The sequence below is a fragment of the Saccopteryx leptura genome, chromosome 2, assembly GCF_036850995.1.
Source record: "Saccopteryx leptura isolate mSacLep1 chromosome 2, mSacLep1_pri_phased_curated, whole genome shotgun sequence".
Lineage (NCBI taxonomy): Eukaryota > Metazoa > Chordata > Mammalia > Chiroptera > Emballonuridae > Saccopteryx > Saccopteryx leptura.
Genome location: NC_089504.1, coordinates 136,107,404 through 136,132,220, shown reverse-complemented (window position 1 = coordinate 136,132,220; position 24,817 = coordinate 136,107,404). Strand labels below are relative to the sequence as shown.

General features: G+C 41.6%; 1 protein-coding gene across 1 annotated transcript in view; it reads left to right on the top strand.

The window, feature by feature from the left end:
• The window catches only part of TMTC1 (transmembrane O-mannosyltransferase targeting cadherins 1), a 285,489-nt gene that overhangs the window by 217,032 nt on the left and 43,640 nt on the right, over positions 1-24,817 (top strand). Inside the window, exon 12 of the mRNA XM_066368881.1 lies at positions 10,109-10,252. Within this exon, the coding sequence (XP_066224978.1) occupies positions 10,109-10,252 (144 nt within the window). The remainder of the gene's footprint in view (positions 1-10,108; positions 10,253-24,817) is intronic.

The window sequence follows — 24,817 nt, the reverse complement described above, 5'->3', positions numbered from 1 at the left end:
ATTGTACCACCCCACATCAAAAAGGGTGGGAAAGGTTTAGTCCTAAAACCAAGCCCCAGGCTACAAGGATCCTGCCTGCCCACAGCCCGCCCCCAACACACATTAATATCACCTGGGCGATGGGCTTCCATGTGGGCAGCACCATCTTTAACAAAGTGAGCATAATATATTTTATCTGCCCAACAATCCACCCCTATGCTCACTTTACTACCCACAATCTACACCACCAGCATCCCTGTGCAAGGAAATTAGGCACATTACACAAATTACAAATACATGACAAATCATACAATTTCAACAATTACAAAGGTACATTTCACCAGTCTCTGAACACTTAGCCCAAAGCGCAAAATGTCCTCGGCTTTCTTTCTAGACATGGGAAAAGCTTCCTGGGTCAGGGGAATGGCCTCCAGCAAAGCCACCCCCCACCCCCATCAGGGTATTTCACATTGTCCAAACTCCATAAGTCCATCCAACAAAGGAGCCAGTGTTCACTCCGGTTAGAGTACAGGAAATCAGTCCACGCATATGGGGCGTCAGCCACCCTCCTCTTCCTGCCATTCTGGCAGGTCTTACACTGTCCCAAAGAGGAACACGTGGCAATGGCAGTCAGCATTTCCATCTCTGCTCTGGAGAGCATGATGGCATTCACCCTTATGTCCCAAAATCGCAGACCTACTAGGAGCATAGCAGGTACTCCTTCCAGCTGGGCTCTCATCTTCTGGAGACTGCGGATTGCAACTCCAGCCTGATTCTCCTCATCCTCCAAAGAGGAACTGGAAACATCAGCTCCTGCTGCCGGCCTTGCAGCCCCAGGCCCGGCCTCAGCCCTGACCTCCTGCCGTTGCTGGTTTTGCATAACATCCAGGGCAATCTCCAACTCACAAACCTGTGATTCCTTCTCCAGCGTCTGCTCCATTTCCAGGTGAATCTTGCAAACCTGGTCGGCCTCCTCCTCCAGCGCTTCCTCCAGCTCCAGGGTCAGCATCTGTTTCTCCCACGTTTGCTCCAGCTCCTTCCACTGCTCGGTTTGCAGGTCCCAGGCAGCCTCTTCCACAGAGCTCTAGGTTTCCTCACACATGGCTGTAAAAGTCAGCCAGTCCACGGTCCCCAAAAGGACAGCCATGGGGAACCATAACAGCAGCCAGTCCTCTAATCCACCACTCAAAGGTGGCTCCATATTCATCTGTATCGAATCCTGCCACAGACTATACCAAATGTAAAGCCAGTAGCCAGGGCCACCATCACAGCTGCTTGGCCCATGCAGGTTCGCATTGGATTCGGACAGATGGTAGTGAAACAATGGAGCCAAAAACTGGTGGGCCATTAGCTTTAATCCTAGCTAGCACCTGGTGGGCAAGTAAAAACACACACTGGGCTCCAAAACCCACTCATTCAGTGCTCATAAAACTACTGACTTATCCAAGTTTCCTAGATTCAAAGGTTTCTAGCTCACCAGACTTACTCACCTCTGTTCCCCATCTCCTTCCTTCTCCCTGCATAAACTCTGCACAAACTGGCTTCTCTCTCAGCACTCTGTCATCTTGGCTGCCTCTCCTGGCCTCCTCCACGTGGCCTTTCTCTGCAGAGGCTCTCTAATGCTAATCTCAGGAACCAAGAGAGCAAGCTCCCAGTCTGCCCCACTTTATTTTTTTTCTCTTTTTTTTAAAATTTTTTTATTCATTTTTTTTTAGAGAGGAGAGGGAGAGAGAGAGAGAGAGAGAGAGAGAGAGGAGAGACAGAGAGAGAGAGAAGGGGGAGGAGCTGGAAGCATCAACTCCCATATGTGCCTTCACCAGGCAAGCCCACGGTTTTGAACCAGTGACCTCAGCATTTCCAGGTCAACGCTTTATCCCACTGTGCCACCACAGGTCAGGCTGCCCCATTTTATAGTGCAGAAATCAAAACCTTTAATCCAATATACAAAATAGGGAAGTCTCTAATACAAAGTCACTTATCTGAGGCATGATGGGATTGTACCACCCCACATCAAAAAGGGTGGGAAAGGCTTAGTCCTAAAACCAAGCCCCAGGCTACAAGGATCCAGCCTGCCCACAGCCCGCCCCAACACACATTAATATAATCACGCCCATCCTAAGCACGAAGGGCAACCAATTCCATCACCTGGGCCATGGGCTTCCACGTGGGCAGCGCCATCTTTAACAAAGTGAGCATAATATATTTTATCTGCCCAACAGTCTTGTGTCTACAGATCTTTATTTGTGGTTTAAGCTCAAGAACAGTAGAACAGAGGGTACGTGTACATATATGTCTTATGCACTGAGTGTTACTGATTGTAGATTGCCTTGCATAATACTGAGCTTCACAGAGACTCCACGATTATTTTGTGTGGCAGGAGAAAAATTTTTCCATGAATAAGAATCTCAGTAACCATGTCTCCTGAGTTATTTCACTCTGTCACTGAGCAGTAGTTCCTGCTTATATCATAGTTGAATGCATTAGTCAAAAGGGAAAAAGAGAGAATTTATTCAAAATGGAAGCTCTAATTTGTATTTATTTGCTGATGGTGGAATGACTCATGTATTGTTTGGGAAAATGGATTTATAGGAACCATTTGCCTTCTTAATACTTAAGAACACAAAGACATCTGAGATACCTTTTCTGTTTTTTAATCATATATTATTTACTTTCTTTCTCCATCCCTTTCCTCAATTGTAAAATAATACAATAATTTTACTTTAAGAGCGAGGAAGGTCAAATGAGATAATATATGAAAAAGCCCTTTAAAATGTAAAAAATATCTGGAATACATCCTAGGTCTTTTGGGACCTATTTTCTTTAGTTCCTGCCTTTTGTTTTTCAGTTAGGCCATTGTTCCTGTTAACATGTCATTACTATTAATTCTTCCCAGGTGAGATGACTGAGAATGGAGGGAAATAATAATGTTCTTAACTATCTACCCTATTAATTCTGCCAATAGATAAAAATTAAGAACCCTTTAAATGCATGTTTATCACCAATGTAAATTTGAAAAAAGATCTCTTTAGCACATGGAACTGTATCACTATACCTAGATTTCTTTTTTTTTTTGTATTTTTCTGAAGTTGGAAACAGGGAGGCAGTCAGACTCCCGCACGTGCCTGACCGGGATCCATGCGGCATGCCCACCAGGGGGCAATGCTCTGCCCATCTGGGGCGTTGCTATAGAGCCTTCCTCAGTGCCCGGGCCAACTTTGCTCCAATGGAGCCTTGGATGTGGGAGGGGAAGAGAGAGACAGAGAGGAAGGAGAAGGGGAGGGGTGGAGAAGCAGATGGGCGCTTCTCCTGTGTGCCCTGGCCGGGAATCGAACCCAGGACTCCTGCACGCCAGGCCAATGCTCTACCACTGAGCCAACTGGCCAGGGCCTAGATTTCTTTTTTTAAGAGAAAAAACAAACTTTCTTATACCCCAGTACTCTGTGACAGTATAACACCTCTTCTGTATAATAAATTTTTAAAATTTAACTCATTAAAATAAAAATAGTAAAGAAATAGCAAAAGAGCCCCCATAAACCATGCAAATGGTGACTAAAACTGTGAGAAAGAAAATCCAGTTAAATCGGTCATTGAAAAACAGGCCTGATGATCACAGTCATGCAGTTCAGTGAAGCTTTGTTGAGTTTTGTTTTATTTTCCAGATGGGGAAGGAAATAATCACTAGCAGAACTTTTGTGGAACATACCTGTAGAAGTGATAGTCGAGATGGGCTTAATTTATTCTGACAATTGATGTAGCTACATAGACATCTCTTAAATTATTCATCTTTTCAATAGAAAATTTCCCCCCTTGGAGACCTCAGGATTGATTTAGACCCAGGCTAATTCAAACACAAGGTAATTTATGAAGTCAACACACACTGTTTTTGCATAGGTCTTCGATCCACAGCACAAGAGTATCTGTTTGAAGAAAACATCTACATCTATATAAAAATCAAAATAAAAAGTGATATATATTTTCTTCTGACCTGGTTGTTGAAGAATCCCTTTAATGAAGTTCAGCTTTGTTTCATAAATAATGTAATGCTTGTTTGAGCTTAGATAAACCTAATCAGATAACCAGTGAGACAATATATTACTAGAAGATGCTTACTATTACCAGAAACAAACAGCATCTATTCATTTTCCAGGCAGAGGACTGCACATGGTAATAGATTCAGTAAATCACCATCAACACCAGCAGTCTCTAGGAAGAGTAGGACTCTGTTAATTAAACATAGAGCCTCTTTTCTGACCTGTAGCTGGCCAGGAAGCCCTCTCCTAAGCTTCATGGTTCTGCAGCCTTGGGGCACAAGACATACGAAAGGTTTTTACTTTCCTTCTCACAACTTATTTCTGTTTCAGTTTCTGAATTGATAAATGTAAAATAAAATAAAAGAGAGGAGGGAGAGAGAGAGAGAGAAACATTTTTGTCATCTGTGAACTTTGAAAGTGCATGCCTTTCATTTAAATGACAGTGGGGTCAGCAGTGAATAAAAGTCCGAAAAGAAGGGACAAGAACCAGCTGGACAGGGCCAGCTGCTCGGCAGTGCTGACGAGAACTCTGACACAGAGGTGTGCCCGTTGTGGAAGCACTTACTGAATTTAGACTGTTCTTTTTCATGGTTTGTACTTTTATCTTAGACGTTTTATTTTCAGGTCTCTAAAGTCTAAAGAAATAAGGGAAAGATCTAGTTTTACGAAATAACTTCTTTTGACCAGGCAGGTGTTCCAGGATGCTTTTTCTCACCGTTTGCCATCAGGGAAAACAATGAAACTTACCCTCACCATGTTAACTGGACACCTTTTAAGTCATTTGGAAGTCATAGAGCTTTGCTCAACAATAAAAAAAGAAATAAAAATTTCTTTAGAAGAATTGAAGTCCTGGCTATAATGTGCATTCTGTAATCACTTCCAAAATAATTTTTAGACACCTGTGTCCCAGGGGACTTCCAGGCATGGAGTAAATGGGCCAGTGATCATGAACTCATATCCTAGAGTGCATCTCAGAGAGGGCACCAAAAACTTGCCATGCCTCAGGAACCGTGAGATTGGGTGTTCAGGGCTAGTACCAGGGACCCTCAGGTTGTCATTGCTAATTAAAGGTCACCAAAGAGAAGCAACCAACAGCCCTTGTCTGGCCTGGAATGGTTTCTTTTCTCCAACTTCCTCTCATAATGTATCTTTCCTTACAGCCTTCAAAGCCAGTGTGAATAATTAGGGCTTTTAAGCTTTGAGAGGATGCATCGTTCATTCTGAATCAATTCTATTCTTTGTCACTCAAGAGAAGCATTATCCAGTATGTCTTCTTAAAAATACTAATTCTCGGGGATGTTCATAGGTGTTTGGTGAGAGAGTAGGGAAGGAAGAAGGGAGGATTACATGGGCAGATAAACTTAGGAAACTCTAGGTGAGCAAAGATTTGAGGGGAAAAAAGTGATGCGACTTGTCTTTTTGGCCTTTTAATATCAACCTCTGTCCCAGAATTAAACTGATCTTAGAACTTACAGAATAAGATGGGAGGGGACAAACATGGCATTTGATCATCAAGAGACTTGAAAAGTATAGATCCTATTTTTATTACTTGGGCATTACCTTGGCTTTTCCAAATTAAAAGCCAGCTCCACAGGCTTGTTCAAAGTATTCTGTGTGACAAAAATGGAGTGAACTTCTTAGATAGCTAAATATGTCCACTCTAAACTTAGCAGAAACAGCTAAATGGTGTAGCTATGCTGATTTGCTTTCTTTATAGTTTCGAGTTAAGGAAATAAATTGATTCCCTTTCTTTCTTAATCAGCACAAATTTGGTTACTGATGTATGCCAAATCTTTTACATTTGCTGTGTGTGTGTGTGTGTGTGTGTGTGTGTGTGTGTGTGTGACACAGAGACAGAGACAGAGACAGAGAAGGGGACAGAGAGGGACAGACAGGACGAGAGAGATGAGAAGCATCAATTCTTCATTCCAGCACCTTAGTTGTTCATTGATTGCTTTCTCATATGTGCCTTGACAGGGGGGCTACAGCAGATCAAGTGACCCCTTGCTCAAACTAGATGAGCCTGTGCTCAAGCAGGCGACCTCAGGGCCTCAAACCTGGGTCCTCGGCATCCCAGTCCAACGCTCTATCCACTGCACCGCCACTTGGTCAGGCTACATTTGCTTTTGAACATTAGAAATGTTGTTTTCACTTTATTGTGCATTATTTAATTTTTTATTTTTTTGTGTGTGTATGAGTTTGTTAGGAGTTTTATTCTGAGAACTATATCAGGCCAAGTGGTATCAAATTACTGAAGGAAGGGAACATCTGATAAAATGTAAAAAGAGAGTCAAGATGGATGGTGGTATAGAGATAAAGTTTATTTTTATGGGGGAACATTACATATCATCTTTTCTCAATAGTGATGGTCTATCTGATGCTCCAGTCCAAATGTGTTTTTGAAGATCTCATCCATGAAACTCCTAGCATCTTGTGGAAATAGTGGGCACTGTAGAGATAGCTGGTCAACAATCCCAGGAGGACAGAAACTCAATACCTGCAGCAAAAGAATTTTCTATTAAAGGAAGTTGAAATTAATTTTAGTCTCTAAGGGACTAATATTAACTTAACACTGATAAATTCACATACTATTTATTTTTGCATGTTTGGGAGTAATTTGCTTATACCGCTGAATTTCAAATATGTGCTTCTCTGCCTTATTTATATGCTTGCAACTGCAAAAGTAGTTGAGCATTAACATTTGGCGTAAGATTGAAAAAGAAAGCTGGAAGTGTCATGCCCCCTCATTTCAAACTATATTAAAAAGCCATAGTAATCAAAGAAGGAAATCTTACCCTTTGCAACAACATGGATGGACCTGGAGTCTACTATGCTAAGCAAAATAAGCCAGGTAGAGAAAGAAAAATATCATATGGCTTCACTCATATGAGGAATCCAATGAACAATGTGAACGGAGAAACAGAAGAGAGGCAGAAAAGGAGTTAAAGAGTCCAGAAGGAAAGCGGTCAGAGGGAAAGGGGGTGAGAGGAGGGGATCAAAGAAAGGAAAGACATTAATGAAAGTATATAAACATAACACAGCAAGATAGAGAGCAGGACAGTAAATCATGGGGGGTAGGGGGGAAGGTGGTGGGGGCCAGGGGCAAAGGGGGTATCAAGGAGAACAAGGAGGGAGGGAGATATATTTGGGGGTACACTTTTAACTATAAACACAACAAATTGAAATCAATAAAAAAATAGTACAGTATTGTTGTAGAAAAAAAAAAGACATTGATCAATTGAAGAAAATAGGGAGCCCAGAATTAAACCCACCCATCTGTGGTCAATTAATTTACTACAAAGGAGCCAAGAATACACATTGTAGAAAAGACAGTCTTTCTGATAAATGGTGTTGGGAAAATTGGACAGCACATGTCAAAGAATAAAGTTAGACCATCGTTTTACACCACACACAAAAATTAACAAAATTAATCTAAAACTTGAATATAAGTCTAGAAACCATAAAATTCCTAGAGGAAAACAAAGGCTGTGACCTCCTTGACGTTTGTCTTGGCAATAGGTTTTTGTTTTTTTTGGTATTTGACAGCAGAAACAAGGGTGACAATAGTAAAACTAAATAAATGGGACTACACAAAACTAAAAAGCTTCTACACAGCAAAGGAAGCCAATGGTAAAATAAAAAGGAAACCTTCAGAATGAGAGAAAATATTTGAAAATCATATATCTGATAATTATTTAATACCCAAAATATATAAATAGCTCATACAACTCAAGAACAACAAAAACCAAGTAAAAATGGGCAGAGAATCTGAAGACATTTTTTCAAAGAAGACATACAGACGGCAACAGGTTCATGAAAAGATACCTAACATTCATCAATAATCATCAAGGAGAATCAAAACCACAATGAGAACTCACAATCAAACTCACATCTGTTAGAATGGCTAAATTTTTTTAAATTATTTTTTATTTTTTAATTATAGTTGACGTACAATGTATTAGCTTCAGGTGTACAACCCCATGATTAGAAATTATGTAACTTACTAAGTAATCATCCCAATAAACCTTGTACCCATCTGACTCCACCCATAGCTATTAGGATTTACTGACTGTATTCCCTATGCTGTACTTCCCCCATGACTATTCTCTAACCACCAATTTGTACTTCTTAATCCCTTCGCCTTTTTCATTCAGACCCCAACACTCCTCTCATCTGGCAACGATCAAAACGTTCTCTGTATCTATGAATCCGTTTCTGTTCTGCTTGTTTATTGTGTTTTTTAAATTCAATTGTTAATATATACATATTCTTTGCCTTTTAATTATTCATATTTTTTATCCTTTTTCCTTCTTTTTCTTAAAGATTCTAACATTTCATGTCATACTAGATGAACTCCTTTAGCTTTTTCTTGTCTGGGAAGCTGTTTAAATGATAACTTTGCTGGGTAGAGTAATCTTGGTTGTAGGTCCTTGCTTTTTATCACTTTGAATATTTCTTGCCAATCCCTTTAGGTTTGCAAACAATTCAGTCCCTCCTTGTGTGTCCCTGGTGCCTTTCAAACTGCTGCCCTGCGTGCTGGAGCTCAGAGTGAATCTGAGTAATACTGTGCATGGGCCTTTTAAGAGGAACACCTGGGAGTCCAGCAGCCCTCTTCACTCAGCCACAATCGTTGCTGATTTTACAGCAACAAGTTATGAGAATTTCTCTTTCTGGCACTGCAACTCTGGGCTGGGTAGCCTGGTGTGGGGCTGGGACCCCTTGCTCCTATGGAGAGACCTCCAAAGCTGAACTATTCCTCCTAATTTTTATCTGCCACATTTGGGTGTGGGACCAGCTTCTTAGGCATTTCTGCTCTTCATCTGGATGTGACTTCTTCTTTATATCCTCAGTTATAGGACTTCTGTTCAGCTATATTTCGGGCAGTTCTGAATGATAGCTGTTCTGTAGTTTAGTTGTAAGTTTGATGTGCTTGTGAGAGAATGTGAGTACTTCTCTTGACAGGAAGCCTAGAATGGCTAATATTTAAAGAACAACAAAGAAATAACAGGTGTTGGTATGGATGTGAAGAAAAGGGAATGTAGATTTGTGCAGCTACTATGGAAAATAGTATGGAGGTTCCTCAAAAAATTAAAACAAGAACTATCACATGATCCAGCAATTTTAATTGTTGGGGTATATCCAGAAGAAATGAGAACACTATACAAAAAAGCCATCTGCAACCCCATATTCCTAGCATCATTATTTACAAAGCCAAGATATGGAAACAAAAGTCATTTATAAATAAGCTGTGGTGTGTAAATATGGAATATTATCCGGCCATTAAAAGAAGAAAAGCCCACTATTTGTGACAACATGGCACTATGCTAAGTGAAATAAGTCAGAGAAAGACAAATACAGCAGGTCCTTGCATAACATCATTTTATTCAATGAGGTTTAGTTATGTTAATGAGATATCTTTAAAGTTTAACTCTTGTTTAGAGCAATTACCCTGTAGCAGAATTGGTTTCTTTATAACCAACTCACTTAAAGTTGCAGAACCCTTTGACAGCATTAAATGAGGACTTACTGTCGTGTATGATCTCACCCACATGAAGTCTTAAAAAATAAAATAATATAAAAATAAAAACATAGGAAAAGAGATCAGATTTAAGGTTATCAGACAGCTAGGAAATTGGATGAAGATGGTCAAAGGTATGAGCTTCCAGGTATAAGATAAATGAGTACTAAAGATATAATGTACTATTCAATACAATGACTACAGCTAACACTGTTGTATGGTACATATGAAAGTTGTTAAGTGAGTAGAGCCTAAGAGTTCTCTTCACAAGGAAAGAAAACATTTTCTCCCATTTCCTTTGTATAGATATGAGATGATAGATACTAACTAAACTCATTGTGGCAGTCATTTCACAACATATGGATACCTGAAACTTACACAGTGCTTATGTCAATGATATTGCAATAAAATTGGATTAAAAAAGATTTGACATAGAAACACCATTAGAACAAAGGAGGAATTCAGTGTTTCATTTTGATTGTGGCATACCTGGGAGCAGGGGAGAACAGAACAAGCAAACTGTGCCTGCCCAATTTAGAAGTTTTTGAACAACCTTCGCCTAATATTTCAAATTTTTCAGGTTGTATCCACGCCATGCAAGCGCCCTGAACAACCTTGGAACGCTGACGAAAAACACAGCAGAGGCAAAGATGTACTATCAGAGGGCTCTCCAGCTAAACCCGCAGCACAACCGGGCCCTGTTCAATCTTGGCAATCTCCTTAAGTAAGTACGCTGCGTACCTTTGATCCCGTGGCCTTTTCATTTCCAGAAATCCTTTTCTTCCCAACACCTCCTTGGTTATGTTGTCGTCTGCTCTTCCAAGATTGGAATATTTAGGAATATAAAGCTTTGGGACAATGTGATGTTTATCTGAATCAATTCTGGTCCCCATCATTCAAAAAAAGTATTTTCTCAGAGTGTCTTTTCTAGAAGTATTAGTTCTGAAAGATGTTAATAGATTGTGTGTAGACAGGTGAGATTAAGGATTACATGGTCAAATCAGTTTAGGAAATGTTAAATTAAACTAAAGATAGTTCTTTGTTGCCAAGAACTTCTCATATGCTAAATGCCCTGTAAGACCTCAGCAGGGAATATTGGAATTCAGCATTTTTTGAGTCGATTTTTTTTTTTTTTTTGGTAGGGCATTTCCCAGGTATTTTATGAATATTCCTTGGGGAATGTGCTGGTCTAGGAAAAGCAGTCTGCTCTAAAGGTGTAAACAAATGGCATAATCACAATCTGTGCCCAGTTTGTACGGTAGGTAAGAAGAGTGAGGCATCCCTGGAGTCAGTCATCATTAGAGGAACTCTTGCTCATTGGAAAGCCTCCCAGGCATAGTCACTGGTGTTGGCTTTTTCCTCACTGCCCTATAAAAGGTTAACAGTGCAGTTAGCGTCACAGAAGACTAACACAAAGGAGTACTTTTGCATCTTATATTTTTATTAATAGGAAGTCTAGGCGTGTTATGTTGGTGATGGTGCCTACAATGATGGTAGTAAAAATGGTGGTGGTTATGAAATTTGACTTCTAAACTTAAAAAAATAGGTTGAAAACATTAGAAATGGAAATCTAAAGGTAAAAATGGTTGGAATCAAACTGTAGTGATGTATTTATCTGTACTTGTTAAGATGCTGACAATCTCCAGGGGTCCCCAAACTTTTTACACAGGGGACCAGTTAACTGTCCCTCAGACCGTTGGAGGGCCGGACTATAAAAAAAAAACTATGAACAATTCCCTATGCACACTGCACATATCTTAAAGTAAAAAAACAAAACAGGAACAAATACAATATTTAAAATAAAGAACAAGTAAATTTAAATCAACAAACTGACCAGTATTTCAATGGGAACTATAGGCCTGCTTTTGGCTAATGAGATGGTCAATGTGCTCCTCTCACTGACCACCAATGAAAGAGGTGCCCCTTCCGGAAGTGCGGCGGGGGCAGATAAATGGCCTCAGGGGGCCGCATGTGGCCCACGGGCCGTAGTTTGGGGACCCCTGATCTACACAAATCTACACATACTGAATTGGCTTCCATGTCTCTAAACTTGCAGAGAACACATTTGGCATCTTTGAGGCTAATGGCGCGCTGTGTACTTTTACCCTCTCCCTAACAGGACTGTCTTAATCGCCTCGGTAACATCTTTGATGCACCTTCTTCACCTTCCTGTTTACTCCTTGAATATTACATATATGTGTGTGTGTGTGTGTGTGTGTGTGTGTGTGTGTGTGTGTGTGTGTGTATTAGTACTATATAATAAGTTCCCTTTAAAAATAAGAACAAATTAAATGTTTTGGAGAAAATTAGTCTAATTATTATAGATAACTAGTTACAGGTCATTAGGGTGTTTTTACTTTACTATTATGAACTCTTATGTCTCTATGTAAAGTTCTAAGGGCTCATGTTTTGTTTTGTTTTTTAAAGCCATTGTTACATCTGTATATGTCCTAACTTAGGGCCCAAATAACTTCATATCTGGCCCTGGCCGGTTGGCTCAGCGGTAGAGCGTCGGCCTAGCGTGCAGAGGACCCGGGTTCGATTCCCGGCCAGGGCACACAGGAGAAGCGCCCATTTGCTTCTCCACCCCTCCGCCACGCTTTCCTCTCTGTCTCTCTCTTCCCCTCCCGCAGCCAAGGCTCCATTGGAGCAAAGATGGCCCAGGCGCTGGGGATGGCTCTGTGGCCTCTGCCTCAGGCGCTAGAGTGGCTCTGGTCGCAACATGGCGACGCCCCGGAGGGGCAGAGCATCGCCCCCTGGTGGGCGTGCTGGGTGGATCCAGGTCGGGCACATGCGGGAGTCTGTCAGACTGTCTCTCCCTGTTTCCAGCTTCAGAAAAATGAAAAAACAAACAAACAAACAAAACAAAAAAAAACACCTTCATATTTGGTTAAAAACCTGACAGTATCTATTGGGTTACCTGGATTATATAGTGCTGATTTCAAAAATCATGTAGATGAATATTTTCCCCCCCAAAAAAAGTCGGCTTTATTGGCCTGTCTATGAAATGCTGGTTCTTGATAGGAATGATACCCTGCAATTATGATTATCATATTGTGCTGAATGCGCCTCTACTCAACAGTGATGACAGAGATTCTTTTAAACTTCACCTTGTCCAGGCCTGAACAAGAGAGGTACATTCTGACCTTCCTTTTTCAATTCACGTATGATCGCCACTGACTATATTATCTTGAATTAGCATATGTGAGTTAAAAGTACGAGGAAATATATTTTGGAGCATGGCAGTGACTACTTTTCACAGTAGGAGGGAGTCCTGGATACCTAGCATAGGATTGCTTCTCTTTCAGTAAAATAAACTCTTGATGATTATCCAAACCAACAACAATGCTTTACATGTGTACAGGACTGCAGTTTTCTGAGTGCTTTTTTTATGAGGCCCTCCCAGTGAATAAAGTGGATAGGGAAGAAAGGGAGTCAAGGTCCTAGGAGGTTAAGTGTCTATACGAAGCCAGCCTTGTTTACCTTCTGCTCTCGCACATTATACCAGAGAGCAAAGTGGCTATATCTATGTAGATCGTTCTTAGAATCCAAAAGAATAAAATCATCATAATAGTTAACATTTATGCATTTTAACATTTTTCATTTTACAGATACATGTTTTTATATCCATTATTTAACTTAATCTTTAAAACAATCTATTGTGAAAGGTATTACTCTCCTCATCCTCATCTTATAGATGAGAAAACCAAGGTTTGGAGTCTCTTTAACTTTGAAGTTGGCTGTAGCAGACCCATAATTGAATTCCTGCCCCTGGACTTTCATCCTGTTCATTTTCCATTACCCAAGCTGCTCAAATAGCTCTTCCATCCAAAAATTACTTGATATTTAGCTATTTAATGATATATGGCTGCCTTTTGAGAGAAAGGTCTTTCCTGTTTTTCTTACGCTAACAGTAAAGGCAGTTTATACCATATCCCTCAGTAGCAGAGAGTGGTGGCTCAGAAAACAGCAGAGCTAATCCACATTTAGCTAACTCTGAGGTTTGCTTTTGCTTTCCTTAGTATTGTTCTGCTAAGTAGCAATGATTCAAAGGCAGAAAAAAGAGGGTAAGAATATTTAAGATTTATACCACATTTATTTCTCATTAGGCAGCTAACTTTCAAATTGTGTAATTTCTCATAATATAGAACTGAATGTTTATTCTAAGAACCCCAGTTATCTCTTTAGATATGAGTAGTTTAGATTGGAGTAGCTATGTGCCAGGGTCCCTTAGGAAGGAACTAGCTAGACCTGGAAATTGAACCTAGATTTCTCTGAGTCAGTACCTGTGCCCATTATCACCACCCTCAATTGCCCCCTTGTGGTTCACCTCAAAACTGGGATACAGCCTAATGCAGCACCACCCAATGGAAATGTAATACATTAGAATCTGTAATTTGGCCTTGGCTGGTTGGCTCAGCCATAGAGTGTCGGTCCAGCATGTGGAACTCCCAGGTTTTATTCTTAGGGCACACAGGAAAAACTACCATCTGCTTCTCCACCCCTCGCCTTCCCCTTCTCTCTCTCTCTCTCTCTCTGTCCCTCTCCTGTAGCCATAGCTCAAATGATTTGACTATGTTGGCCCCGGTCACTGAGGATGGCTTCATGGCCTCCCCTCAGGTGCTGAAATAGCTTAGTTGCTGAGCAATGGGAGCAGTGGCCCCAGATGGGCAGAGTATCACCTTGTAGGGGGCTTGCTGGATTGATCCAGATTGGGGTGCATGTGGGAGTCTGTCTTTCTACCTCCCTACCTCCCCGCCTGTCACTTAACAACAACAACAACAAAAGAATATGTAATTTAAAATTTTCAAGTGGCCATATTTCAAAACAAAAGGTGAAATTAATTTTAATAATATATTTTATTTAACCCCAGTATATCCAAAATATTATCGTTTTAATATGTAATTAATCTTAAAAATTAATTTTAAAATTGAACATGTAAAAATACTCATTGCATGGTATACTTTTTTATGATTAATCTTTGAAATCTAGTATATGTTTTATATTTACAGGATATCTCAGACTACTCAAATTTCAAGGGATCAATAACCACATGTAGTTAGTGGCTACTATATTGGACAGCACAGATCTTAATTAATGACCTTGACTTTGAGAGAAATGTGAAAAGACTTCCAGGCCAGAAGTTCTAAATAACAATGTGATTCTTTTGGAGCATCTCAGAAATCTTACAGTGCTGAGCACAAACTTCATTTAATTCTTGGAATTATGTGACAGACAGTGTTAGACCTGATCATAGCAGTAGACTTCACTGAGTGTTCTCCAGATATATTTGGCTTCTTTCAAACTGTTTTACTGGGCTTTGAAGTTAATCTGTTATGAGTCTGTGGAACACATGTACAGTGTGACAGACGGATAAGGAACAGCTTTCCATGCCAGCATTCTTAATTTATATTAATTATTGTTGGCCTTGCTTGGAACCTAACATGTTAAAGAAGGTAGACAACATTAGCATGAACTTTTTAGGGTTGAAAAGAGCAAAAATCCCTGGTGGCTCAGAAGAATATAATAGAATATTTCAATTCAGGGCATGGGAAAATATTTCTGTGACTGCTTGGGTGAAATAGTTGCTGGTATTTGAAACAGAATATGAAGAGAACCTCTTAAAGAATCATATCATACCTCCCTCATTGCCAGGAGTACCTTCCATGCGTATGCTTGGCTATAGATATTACATGGATGTTACAATAAATCTTATAATCAAAGCTCAGAAGCAAATGAAATAGAATGTTTAATAATTGAATTATACAGAAGATCAACTTGATAACAGTGTATAATTTTCTTTAGTCCAATCCTTTAGAAAATTGAATATCTAGAGAACAAAGGCACACAGAAAGAAGATAACCAGTATCCAAAATGCCAGCCTACTGTAAAATGACTCATGTTTTGAGGTTCTTCCCACCACATTAGGATGTCAACTGTGAGTGGGCAAGTTCTGCATCCTCCTCTTGGAGTGAAATCCCACGCCTCATCTTCATAATCTCTTAGTATCCAGATTACCTGCAACTTCACTTACCTATACGTAGTCTCAACCACATTACAGTTCCTTCTTCTTCATCTTTATCCAACTGATGCTGTCTCTCTCCAGGTCTCTTCCCCACCCCCGCTCTTTAGAAGCCCAGTCTGGCATCTCGTTCACACCATCTCAGTCTTTTGTACATTCTCCCATCGTCCTCAGGGACATGAGCACCAGAGCAATGACTTTCTCCAGCTCCCAAGATGTGATGCCATTTCTAGGAAATTCAAGAATTGTGTTAATCGCCCAGATCCTCTGCCGCCTTCTTCATTGCAAGGCCCTCCTTCTGCTCTGCACTGAGCATGCACCGGCGTCACCATGCCAGGTGCTTTCTCCTTATGCAGACCTTTTCCTTCTTTAATAGCTGAATTCGGAAATGTTCCTCTTTGGCCTTAACCTCTTACTTCTGCCCACTCTGTCCATCACTCTCCCCGCCCCCATCATGCCTACTGACCTACTGATGGGGTCATGTTTATGACCTGCTACTTTCTAGCTCTTCTCTGTGCTCAGTTGTCTTCTTTTTAGACCTAATGTTGACATGCCTCCCATGACAACTTTATTCTCATTCCTGCTGGCCCTGCTCTTCACTATTATTAGAATCTCATTCTGTGTGATTCTTAACGTTCATAATTTATAATACCATCTCTAATTTGTCTGATCTATTTCAGTAATGCATGTGACATCAACTTAGAGTCCTTCATACCTTAACTGTCCTTTACTTGCCTGACCAGACTCCCAACCTAAGTTACCCTTATTGCCTGCATTTTCATTTGCCTAGATCAGTATTTATCAACTTTTTTCATTAACACCCCACGCTTTTAAAGCATTTTTTATCTAACCACTCATACCCCAATTTAAAACTCAAGAGTAAGATTTGTTAGGTAGGGTAGAGCATTGGGAGACCACAAATCCTTGTAATATCTAAAATGATTTTTTGTCGCACCACCTGTTGTCCAAGAAGCAATTTTCACCTCTGTTGAAAATATATGCTCTAGACCAGGGATAGTCAACCTTTTTATACTTACCACCCACTTTTGTATCTCTATTAGTAGTAAAATTTTCTAACCGCCCATTGATTCCACAGTAATGGTGATTTATAAAGTAGGGAAGTAACTTTACTTTATAAAATTTATAAAGCAGAGTTACAGCAAGTTAACGCATATAATAATAATTACTTACCAAGTACTTTATGTCGGATTTTCACTAAGTTGGGCAGAATAAATCTTTATAAAACAACTTATTATAGTTAAATCTATCTTTTTATTTATACTTTGGTTGCTCTGCTACCACCCACCATGAAAGCTGGAACGCCCACTAATGGGTGGTAGGGACCAGGTTGACTACCACTGCTCTAGACCATCATCTAATCTATCAAGTGTTGGAGGTTGAAAACACAACTCTGAGTTGCATGGGACTGTTACAAAACTCTGAAGACAGCATTGTGGGAAAAAAAAGAGTGGGGTGGGTAATAGAACTGGTAGAGAGATTCATCCTTAATGGACTTATTATATCTCCCAAATATTTTGTCTTCCTCATACTCATATCCTTTATTCCCCTCCTCAGTGTCCAGACACATACCCAGAAGATGACATCATCCCTTACTTTTACTAACAATATTCAAGTCATGCAGGGTGTATTTTTGCAGGTTCCCTTCTGCCTACCTCAAAATTTCCTGCATGTTCAGACTCTTTCTTCTTTTCTTCTTCTGTGGGAGGAAGAATTGTCATGCCTCTTTCAAAAGGCTAGGGTTTATACCGTTTATGTATTTTTTTTTAATTGGGGCATAATTAACATGTTAAAAATGCACAAATCTTGTGTTTGGTATGAGTTTTGACAATTTTTCATACTCTTGTAATTGCCCCCAAAATAACACATAGACTATTTCCACCACCCCAGGAAAACCCTGATGCTTCTATTGAGTAATTTTCTTTTCCCAGAGGCAATCATTATTCTGATTTTTTTCACCATAAAATACTTTAAACTGTTTTAGAACTTAAGTTACAGGTGATCATTTACTATGCACTTTTTTACTGTCTGGGTACTTTTGCTTAGCATAATTTTTTGAGTCTTATCCATGTTGTTACATGCTACTTTTTTTTTTTTATTGCTGAGTTGTATCCCATTGTATAAATGAAGTAATTTGTCATTTTCTGTGGGTGAATACTTGGTGTGTTTACAACTTTGAGTTAGTATTATGAATATTCCCATTCCAGTCTTTGTTCATTTGGGGGGGGGGGGTAAATATCATATCTAGGAGTAGAATTATGGATAATTGAATCTTTAATGTTTTAAGAAACTGCCAAACAGTTCTTCTAAGTAGTTGTACCACATTTCACTCTAATAGTGGTGAGTGATCTCTTTGCTTCGTACCCTAACATTTGATGTTGTCAGTCTTTTTTATTTCAGCCCTCAGTAGTCATTAGTGTAAAACCCACATGTGTTCTTGAGGCTATTTCTTTCTTGCCCCCCCCCCCCCATCCATTATCATGGGTTCTCTCTTAGGTCTTCAGATTCTTCCCATTCCACAGACTTCCAGCCCACAGGGACTCTTTTTCAGTTAAGCTATTTCCTCAAGTTGTTTTCTTAACTCCTTCCTTCCTCCGATCAAAGTGCCAAGAGGAATGGTTAACACATGGTGCTTCTGCTTCCTCTCACCTGTTCATCCAGCATTCCAGGGGAGCCGCTGTCCTGAACATTGTGAACATCGGCTCTGCGGTCCGGAGGTCCTCTCAGCTCTCAGCCCCTTGATTTCTCTGAAGAATATGACACTGTGGACCGCCTTCCACAGCGTTTGAAGCTCTTTATTTTATTGCTATCTTACAACACATTATTTTTCTCTTCTGTTGCCAACATCTACTCCTCTTCCACTGAGGAGCCACTGCGCCACTTCACCCGCAGGTGTTGTAAAGTACCAAAAACTACAGAATTAATATTAATATTTTAAGAGGCTTGAAGAACATTTTATTAATTTGGGTTAAGGTGTGCAGAGAAATTGTGAGAGTAGTCTCTGTACTGTGTGATTGGCATAACCAGGATGGCTCTTGGCATTGTATTGTAAATGCAAAGGGGAGGAAAACATGGATTCCCAGACATTCTACCACACCTGTGGGGAAAAGGGGTGAATGGCTAGCCAGGTGCAGGAAGAGAAAAGCCAAAATAAACCTTTTCTTATAGCAATGAGCCATTTGCGGGCATTTGTCCCCATGGAAACTACCTCTCCTATGTAAATGTGTGTGGTTAACACGTGTGACTCTGGACAGAGAGATGGCGGATAAACACTAGAAAATATAGGAATGCCTTTTAATATGTAAAGAGACATCTTTCTACTATTGTGTTGACTTGTAAATTTTGTTTTCTCCAAAATGATGTATGGCTTGCAAATTGAACATGGTCCTATCATGTTAAAGGACATATGACTATAACCAATAGTGGTAAAGGGCTCCTAATTACAATTTGTGCTTCTGTACTTCCCACTTACAAAACTATAAAAACTAAGTAGAACAGAGGGCCAGTGCACTCTCCCTCAGATTTCTGTCGGAGTTGCCATCGCTTGGCCAAGCTAGACAATAAAGCTCTGGTGTGGAATCGACGGATTTTGTTCGTGTCTTCAATGTTTCAAGTCCCTCTGGATTAGGCTTAACATCCACTGTCCCTTTTCATGTAGGAGCGCCTGAGAAATTCATAGATTATCCATTACAGACACACATACAGCCCGAGTGCCATAGCTTTCAGGACTTTCCACAATCCTGCCACTTTCCTCCTCTTTGTCCACTGCTCGCCCACAGTGTGTGGACCCAGATGCTGAGCCAGACTGAGCCCCTGTCGGAGTATGAGAAATACACACTTGCCAACGACATTTGAGAAAAATGTCACAAAGGTATTGAAGTGACAACTCTTCTAGTTCATCTGATAGATGTATTATTTGCATTTTTATAATCTTATATTGAGTGTCTTACAAACCTGAAGTATCTGGGAAACGATGAGAATGTTTACCTACTTCCTCGAGATTTGGGAGTTATTTGTATATAAACAGATTGCTAGTTGTGGAAATATTTCTGTAAGTATCTCTCCCCCACCAAAACCCAACTCATTCACGCTCTGATTACTAATGAGCTGGGCATGAGCGGCTGTTTTAAATCTGTAGTGTGTCTGCAGGGAGAGCTCCCTCCCTTTTGCCCTGATGATGGCAGTAAATACTGCGGGGCCAGGAGACAGCTCCGCCTGGGATGTGCTGTGGGCCAGAGCCAGCTTTTAGAAACCCCTGGTTTTGTTTACATTCTCATGAAGAAATTGGAATGTCACCATTTTCTTTTCTTGCATAAATATCTCTGACAGGATGTAATCGAACAGCCAGACTGCTTTGTGTAGTACAAGAGTTTTCAGTGGTCTCCCCTGTCCTGAAAAGCTCTTTTCCACCTCCCCCAACCCTCACAACCTTTCCTGGCTTCGTTTGCAGACCTGTCCCCTTAAACCCCCGTGCTGGAGAATGACTTAGAACAAGCTCTTGACTGGAGACTTCGCTTAAACAAGGTGCAATTCGGTTAAAAGAGAGATGAGGGTAATCACTGGAAATTTTTTTCTATATTATCTTACTTTTGGGTGCCAAACAACTCAACTTTTTATCTTAAATCATACAGGCGATCAGCTTTGCCCTGACACAGAGGCCAAATTTGGAATATACGTTGTTAGAGCTCATTAAAAGGCTTTCGAATCTGAAAGTGTTCTAGGAGTCCGGGAAGGAAAATTCGAGGGCCAGAAGGAGCAAGTGCACATTCCCGGGGTTTTCTCCAGCCCACGCTTGCCTGTGGCCCGCAGGGTCTGTCCAGGAAGCACTGTGGGGAGGTGAGCTTGCCTTCAGGCTCCCTCCCGTCTTCCTGACTCCTCACAGATTCTGCAAACCTCCCCCAGCCTCCCTCCCCCCACCAGCTGCCCTCCCTCTAGCAGGCTCCGTGTGGGGCCACCTGTCTGCTGGGCAGCCTTGCAGGGCTTTCTGCCTTCAGCCTTTCTGCTGCCTCTCCATCTGTCTCCAAGGGAAGGCGCAATAGCGGCTGATAACGTGAATGACCCATTACAGAGTGCCTCTTCACGTCTCAAGAACCACTCGGGTTTGTGGAGGTTGGCACCATCGCCCCCTATTACAGGTAGGCAGACGGGAGGGAGGCACGGCAGCGAGCTGTGAGGGGGCCGTCTAGGGCCCGCGCTTTCCCTTCTGTCTGGCCCCCGCACCAGCCCCCCGTCTGGGAGCTGTAGCGTTCAGTGAGTTTGGACCTCAGCTCTGCCGTGCAGTCATCTGCAACCCTAGGAAAACAATTTTATTTTGCAATGCCTCCAATTACTCATTTATAAACTGGAAATAATATTGGTAACTACATCCTTCATTACTACTAAACACAAGAATGCATGTAAGTACTTAACATAGGACCGAGCCCCCAGTGAAGATGAAATAAGTTTTAGCGACTATTATTACTAGCCCAAGGACATACTTTCTCACTTCTAATTTAAGCTCAACTTCTTATGATAAACTTAATGATGAATCAGAAGCGGGTAATACATTTTCTACCCCTGATGCTGAGTAGCTCTTCAGGCAATATTCAAAGTCCTTGAGACTGTTTGCTTCTTTTCAAAATAAGAAATGGGACCAGGTGATCCTGTAAAGCACCTGAGCTGCAAGAACCTGTGGTTTTCATTGTGCCTCCAAGTTTTTCATCCCTTAACTGAAGTGTAAGTAGAAGACAAGAAAGGACCTTGAAAGTTCCATTTCTCTTCAGAGGCAATACTTGCATTTAAATGGCATCCTGCCTTCGCTGAGAATCAGTGAATGAGGCTTCTGACATCAACTCCAGGGGGGAATCGGGCTGCAGAGTGGGGCAGGAGCCGGAGGACTAACCTTTACAGCATCGTCCCACGTGCCGGACACTCTGCTGAGCACACTGCCCCAGTGCGTTTATTTCACCCTCACGGGGACCTGGAGAGGTAGAGACTAATATGCACACGGCACAGATTCGGCCACCGGGGCTCATGGAGATGGGGCATCTAACCCAAGTCATACAGTTGGTGAGGGCAGCATCGGGACTCAGACAGCAATCAGCCTGGGCCTAAAGCCGGATGTGCATTCAGCTGCATCCTCAGAGCGGCCCTTTTATATGGGGTAAATCCCGGCTAAATCAGGCTGTTCTCAGCTGCCTTGATCTCCAGGTCCCGCCCTGGGAGCACTGTGTCTGTGCTTCCTTCAGTCACAGAGGGGCTCAGCTGACATATTCGCCTGCACCTTGAAGTGATTCTGGCATGGGACCATCCCCCCTCCCAGCCACCTCCGTGCACTTGTGGCCCAGAGCTGGTTCCGTACAAGCCCACCAAGCGACAAGGGTCCTGCAGCTGGAGTTCCGGGCAGTGACCTCTCTGAGCTGATGATAACGACATCAAAAGCCATTCAAAGGCATGCAGGAGGAGGGGACTCAGAAGGAACACCTTCTCAGGACCGACTCTGTGCCGGGTCTTCCTGTGAGTGGTGACTTTGTCTCTGCTGCTCCGTGACCGCCTGACCGCTCTGTCACCCCATTTCCTCAGTTTTCAGCTGGGAAGACAGATGTTCAAGACAACCAAAGCTTGACCACTCACACCACACAGGGCGGGCACTTCAACTGCCTCCCGTGTTGCTACTGTGACCTGAATCTGCTATTGGAAACCCACTCTGGGGGGAGGGCAGGTGGTCTGCTTAATGCCAACTGTAGAGTGTGTGGGTTTGACAGTCAAGAAAAAATTCATTTTTTTACCATCATGTAATATGAATCAGTTGTCCTGACAGTTCTGTGTGGCTTTCTGTAAAAAGTCAAGCAGAAAAACGAGGTGAATGCCGGTAAACTAGATGCTGTATGTCCATCTCATCACCCCGGGATGAGCTCAGTAAACGTGGTTATATAAGGGGCTATGCAGAGGATGATCCAATTTTTTTAAAATATACTGTGTAGGACAGATAGAGCCACAGAAAAATATGTGCTCTGAAAAGATCATCTCAGTCAGGTGTTTGCATTTTGACTTTCATGATTCTGTTTTTCAGAAGAGCTGGTCAAATCTATCAACCAACCCCTCCCACTCCCCCCACCACCACCACCACATAAAATCCATGCTCTCTTTCCTTTGTGAAAGACACCATTTTTTGGATCCAAAAACAACAAACACCCTGACAAAGAAACAGAAATTAAAAGAGCTGCCCAGCACTCCAAGTTCACACTGTGGTTAATGGGAACTTCTACTGCTGCCAAGTGCATTGCCAAATCCGTTTATTTCTGTTACTGGCATTTCCTAAATTCTCCCAAAATGTCAATACTTTTTCAAAGCAAGCATCTGCTTTTGGTTTAAATGAACGTGTCATGAAATTTTAGACAGGAGTCCAAAAAGTTTTCTAAATTGACACTTAACAGGTCTTTAATTACTAAAAGAAAATGTGGTGAAGTTTTATTTGCTTTTGCTAAATATCTGTCATTGAGATCGAGCCAGGAAAGTGAGATGATGCAAATGTTTTTACTTAACACACAAGAAAAACTGTCTCCCTGCTGTATAACCGAAAAAGAAATTCCCTGTGAAACTACAAATGTTTAATGGCAAGATTTGCACATTATGAACAAGATCTAATTTCTGCTTGATGTTTCTCTTCTGAAATCAATGAGGAAGATGTTAGTGGTTCCAGGAACCCCTTCTCAGCAATTCTAGCCTTTTGGAAGTTCCTGGGGGAAACTTAGGAGAGTGGAATTTGCTTACAGTACACTAGGAGCCGTTTATTTATATATGATGACTATATGGAGAACACAGGCCCTAAGACTTGGAGGCCACATAGGGGACATTCACACCAGAGCTGCTTTTATAAAAGGGGTTCTGCCTCTTCCAATCGCAGAATTCCCCAGGGCAAGCCTCCACCCTCCAGCCTCCCCACGTCACCAGGCATCCAGAAGTATCGATCATCTGGGAAAATCAGCTGGCCACCTTGACTTTTCTATTTGGTTCAAATTGTCCCAGGAGGTCTTCTTTCTCCTTTTTTTTTTTTAAATTGTCTTAATCCTGTAACATTTAGCTTTACATTAAGGATCTATTAATCAGGCAAAGCCTACCTAGTAATCATGAAGTTTCTTAAGGCATAGGCTAAAGACCACTCTCGACAGAATTGGCTGAGAGGCTTATTAAGGATGCTGATTCCTGGGCCCAACCCCAGACCTCCTGAATCTTATGAGGTCTAGGACCCTGCATTTTACCAAACACTTAATGATTTTTAAAATTTTTTCCCATTGATTTAAGAGGGGTTTGGAAGAGAGGAAATTGTGTGTGTGTGTGTGTGTGTGTGTGTGTGTGTGTGTGTCTGTGTGTGTGAAAGAGAGAGAGAGAGAGAGAGAGAGAGAAGCATCAACTCATTGTTCCACTCAGTTGTTCCATTTAGTTCTGCACTTTTTGATTGCTTCTCATACGTGCCCTGATTGAAGATGGAACTCATGACCTCGGTGCACTAAGACAATACTTTATTCACTGAGCCACCTGACCAAGGAAAACACTCAGTGATTTTTAAGCTCTAAAATTGGAGAACTACTGACCTAAGAGAAAAGTGAAGATAGAATATTTTAGGTCATGGAGGATTATCAGTCATCAACTTGTTACTGGTTTGGCAGATAAGAAAATTCAGGGCCCTGGCCAGTTGGCTCAGTGGTAGAGCATGGGCCCAGTGTATAGGTGTCCCAGGTTTGATTCCTAGTCAGGAAACACAGGAGAAGTGACCGTCTACTTCTCCACCCCTCCCCTCCCCATTCTTTTTATCTCTATCTCTCACTTCCCCTCTCACAGCCATGGCTCGGTTGGAGCAAGTTGGCCCCAGGAGCTGAGGATGGCTCCATGGCCTCACCTCAGGTGCTAAAATAGCTCAGTTGCCAACCAATGGAGTAATGGCTCCAGATGGTCAGAGCATCACCTGGTAGGGGGCTTGCTGGGTGGATCCTGCTCAAGGCACATGCAGGAATCTGTAACTCTGCCTACCTGCTTCTAAGTTAAGGGGAAAAAAAAGGAGATTTAGGATGCTTAGAGGCAAAAAATACTACTCAACCCTGGAGCAATTTTATGCTCACCTAGTTTTCTCACCTATCCAGGTGTCCCTAAAAGTCCCATCCGTGCCAGCTAAACCCCCTAACAGAAGCTCTGACAGTCCTCAGTATCCTTAGTGTGACATGGGTTTCCACAGGGATTCCATGTTCCTTTCTGTAATTCCAAACTGAAAGC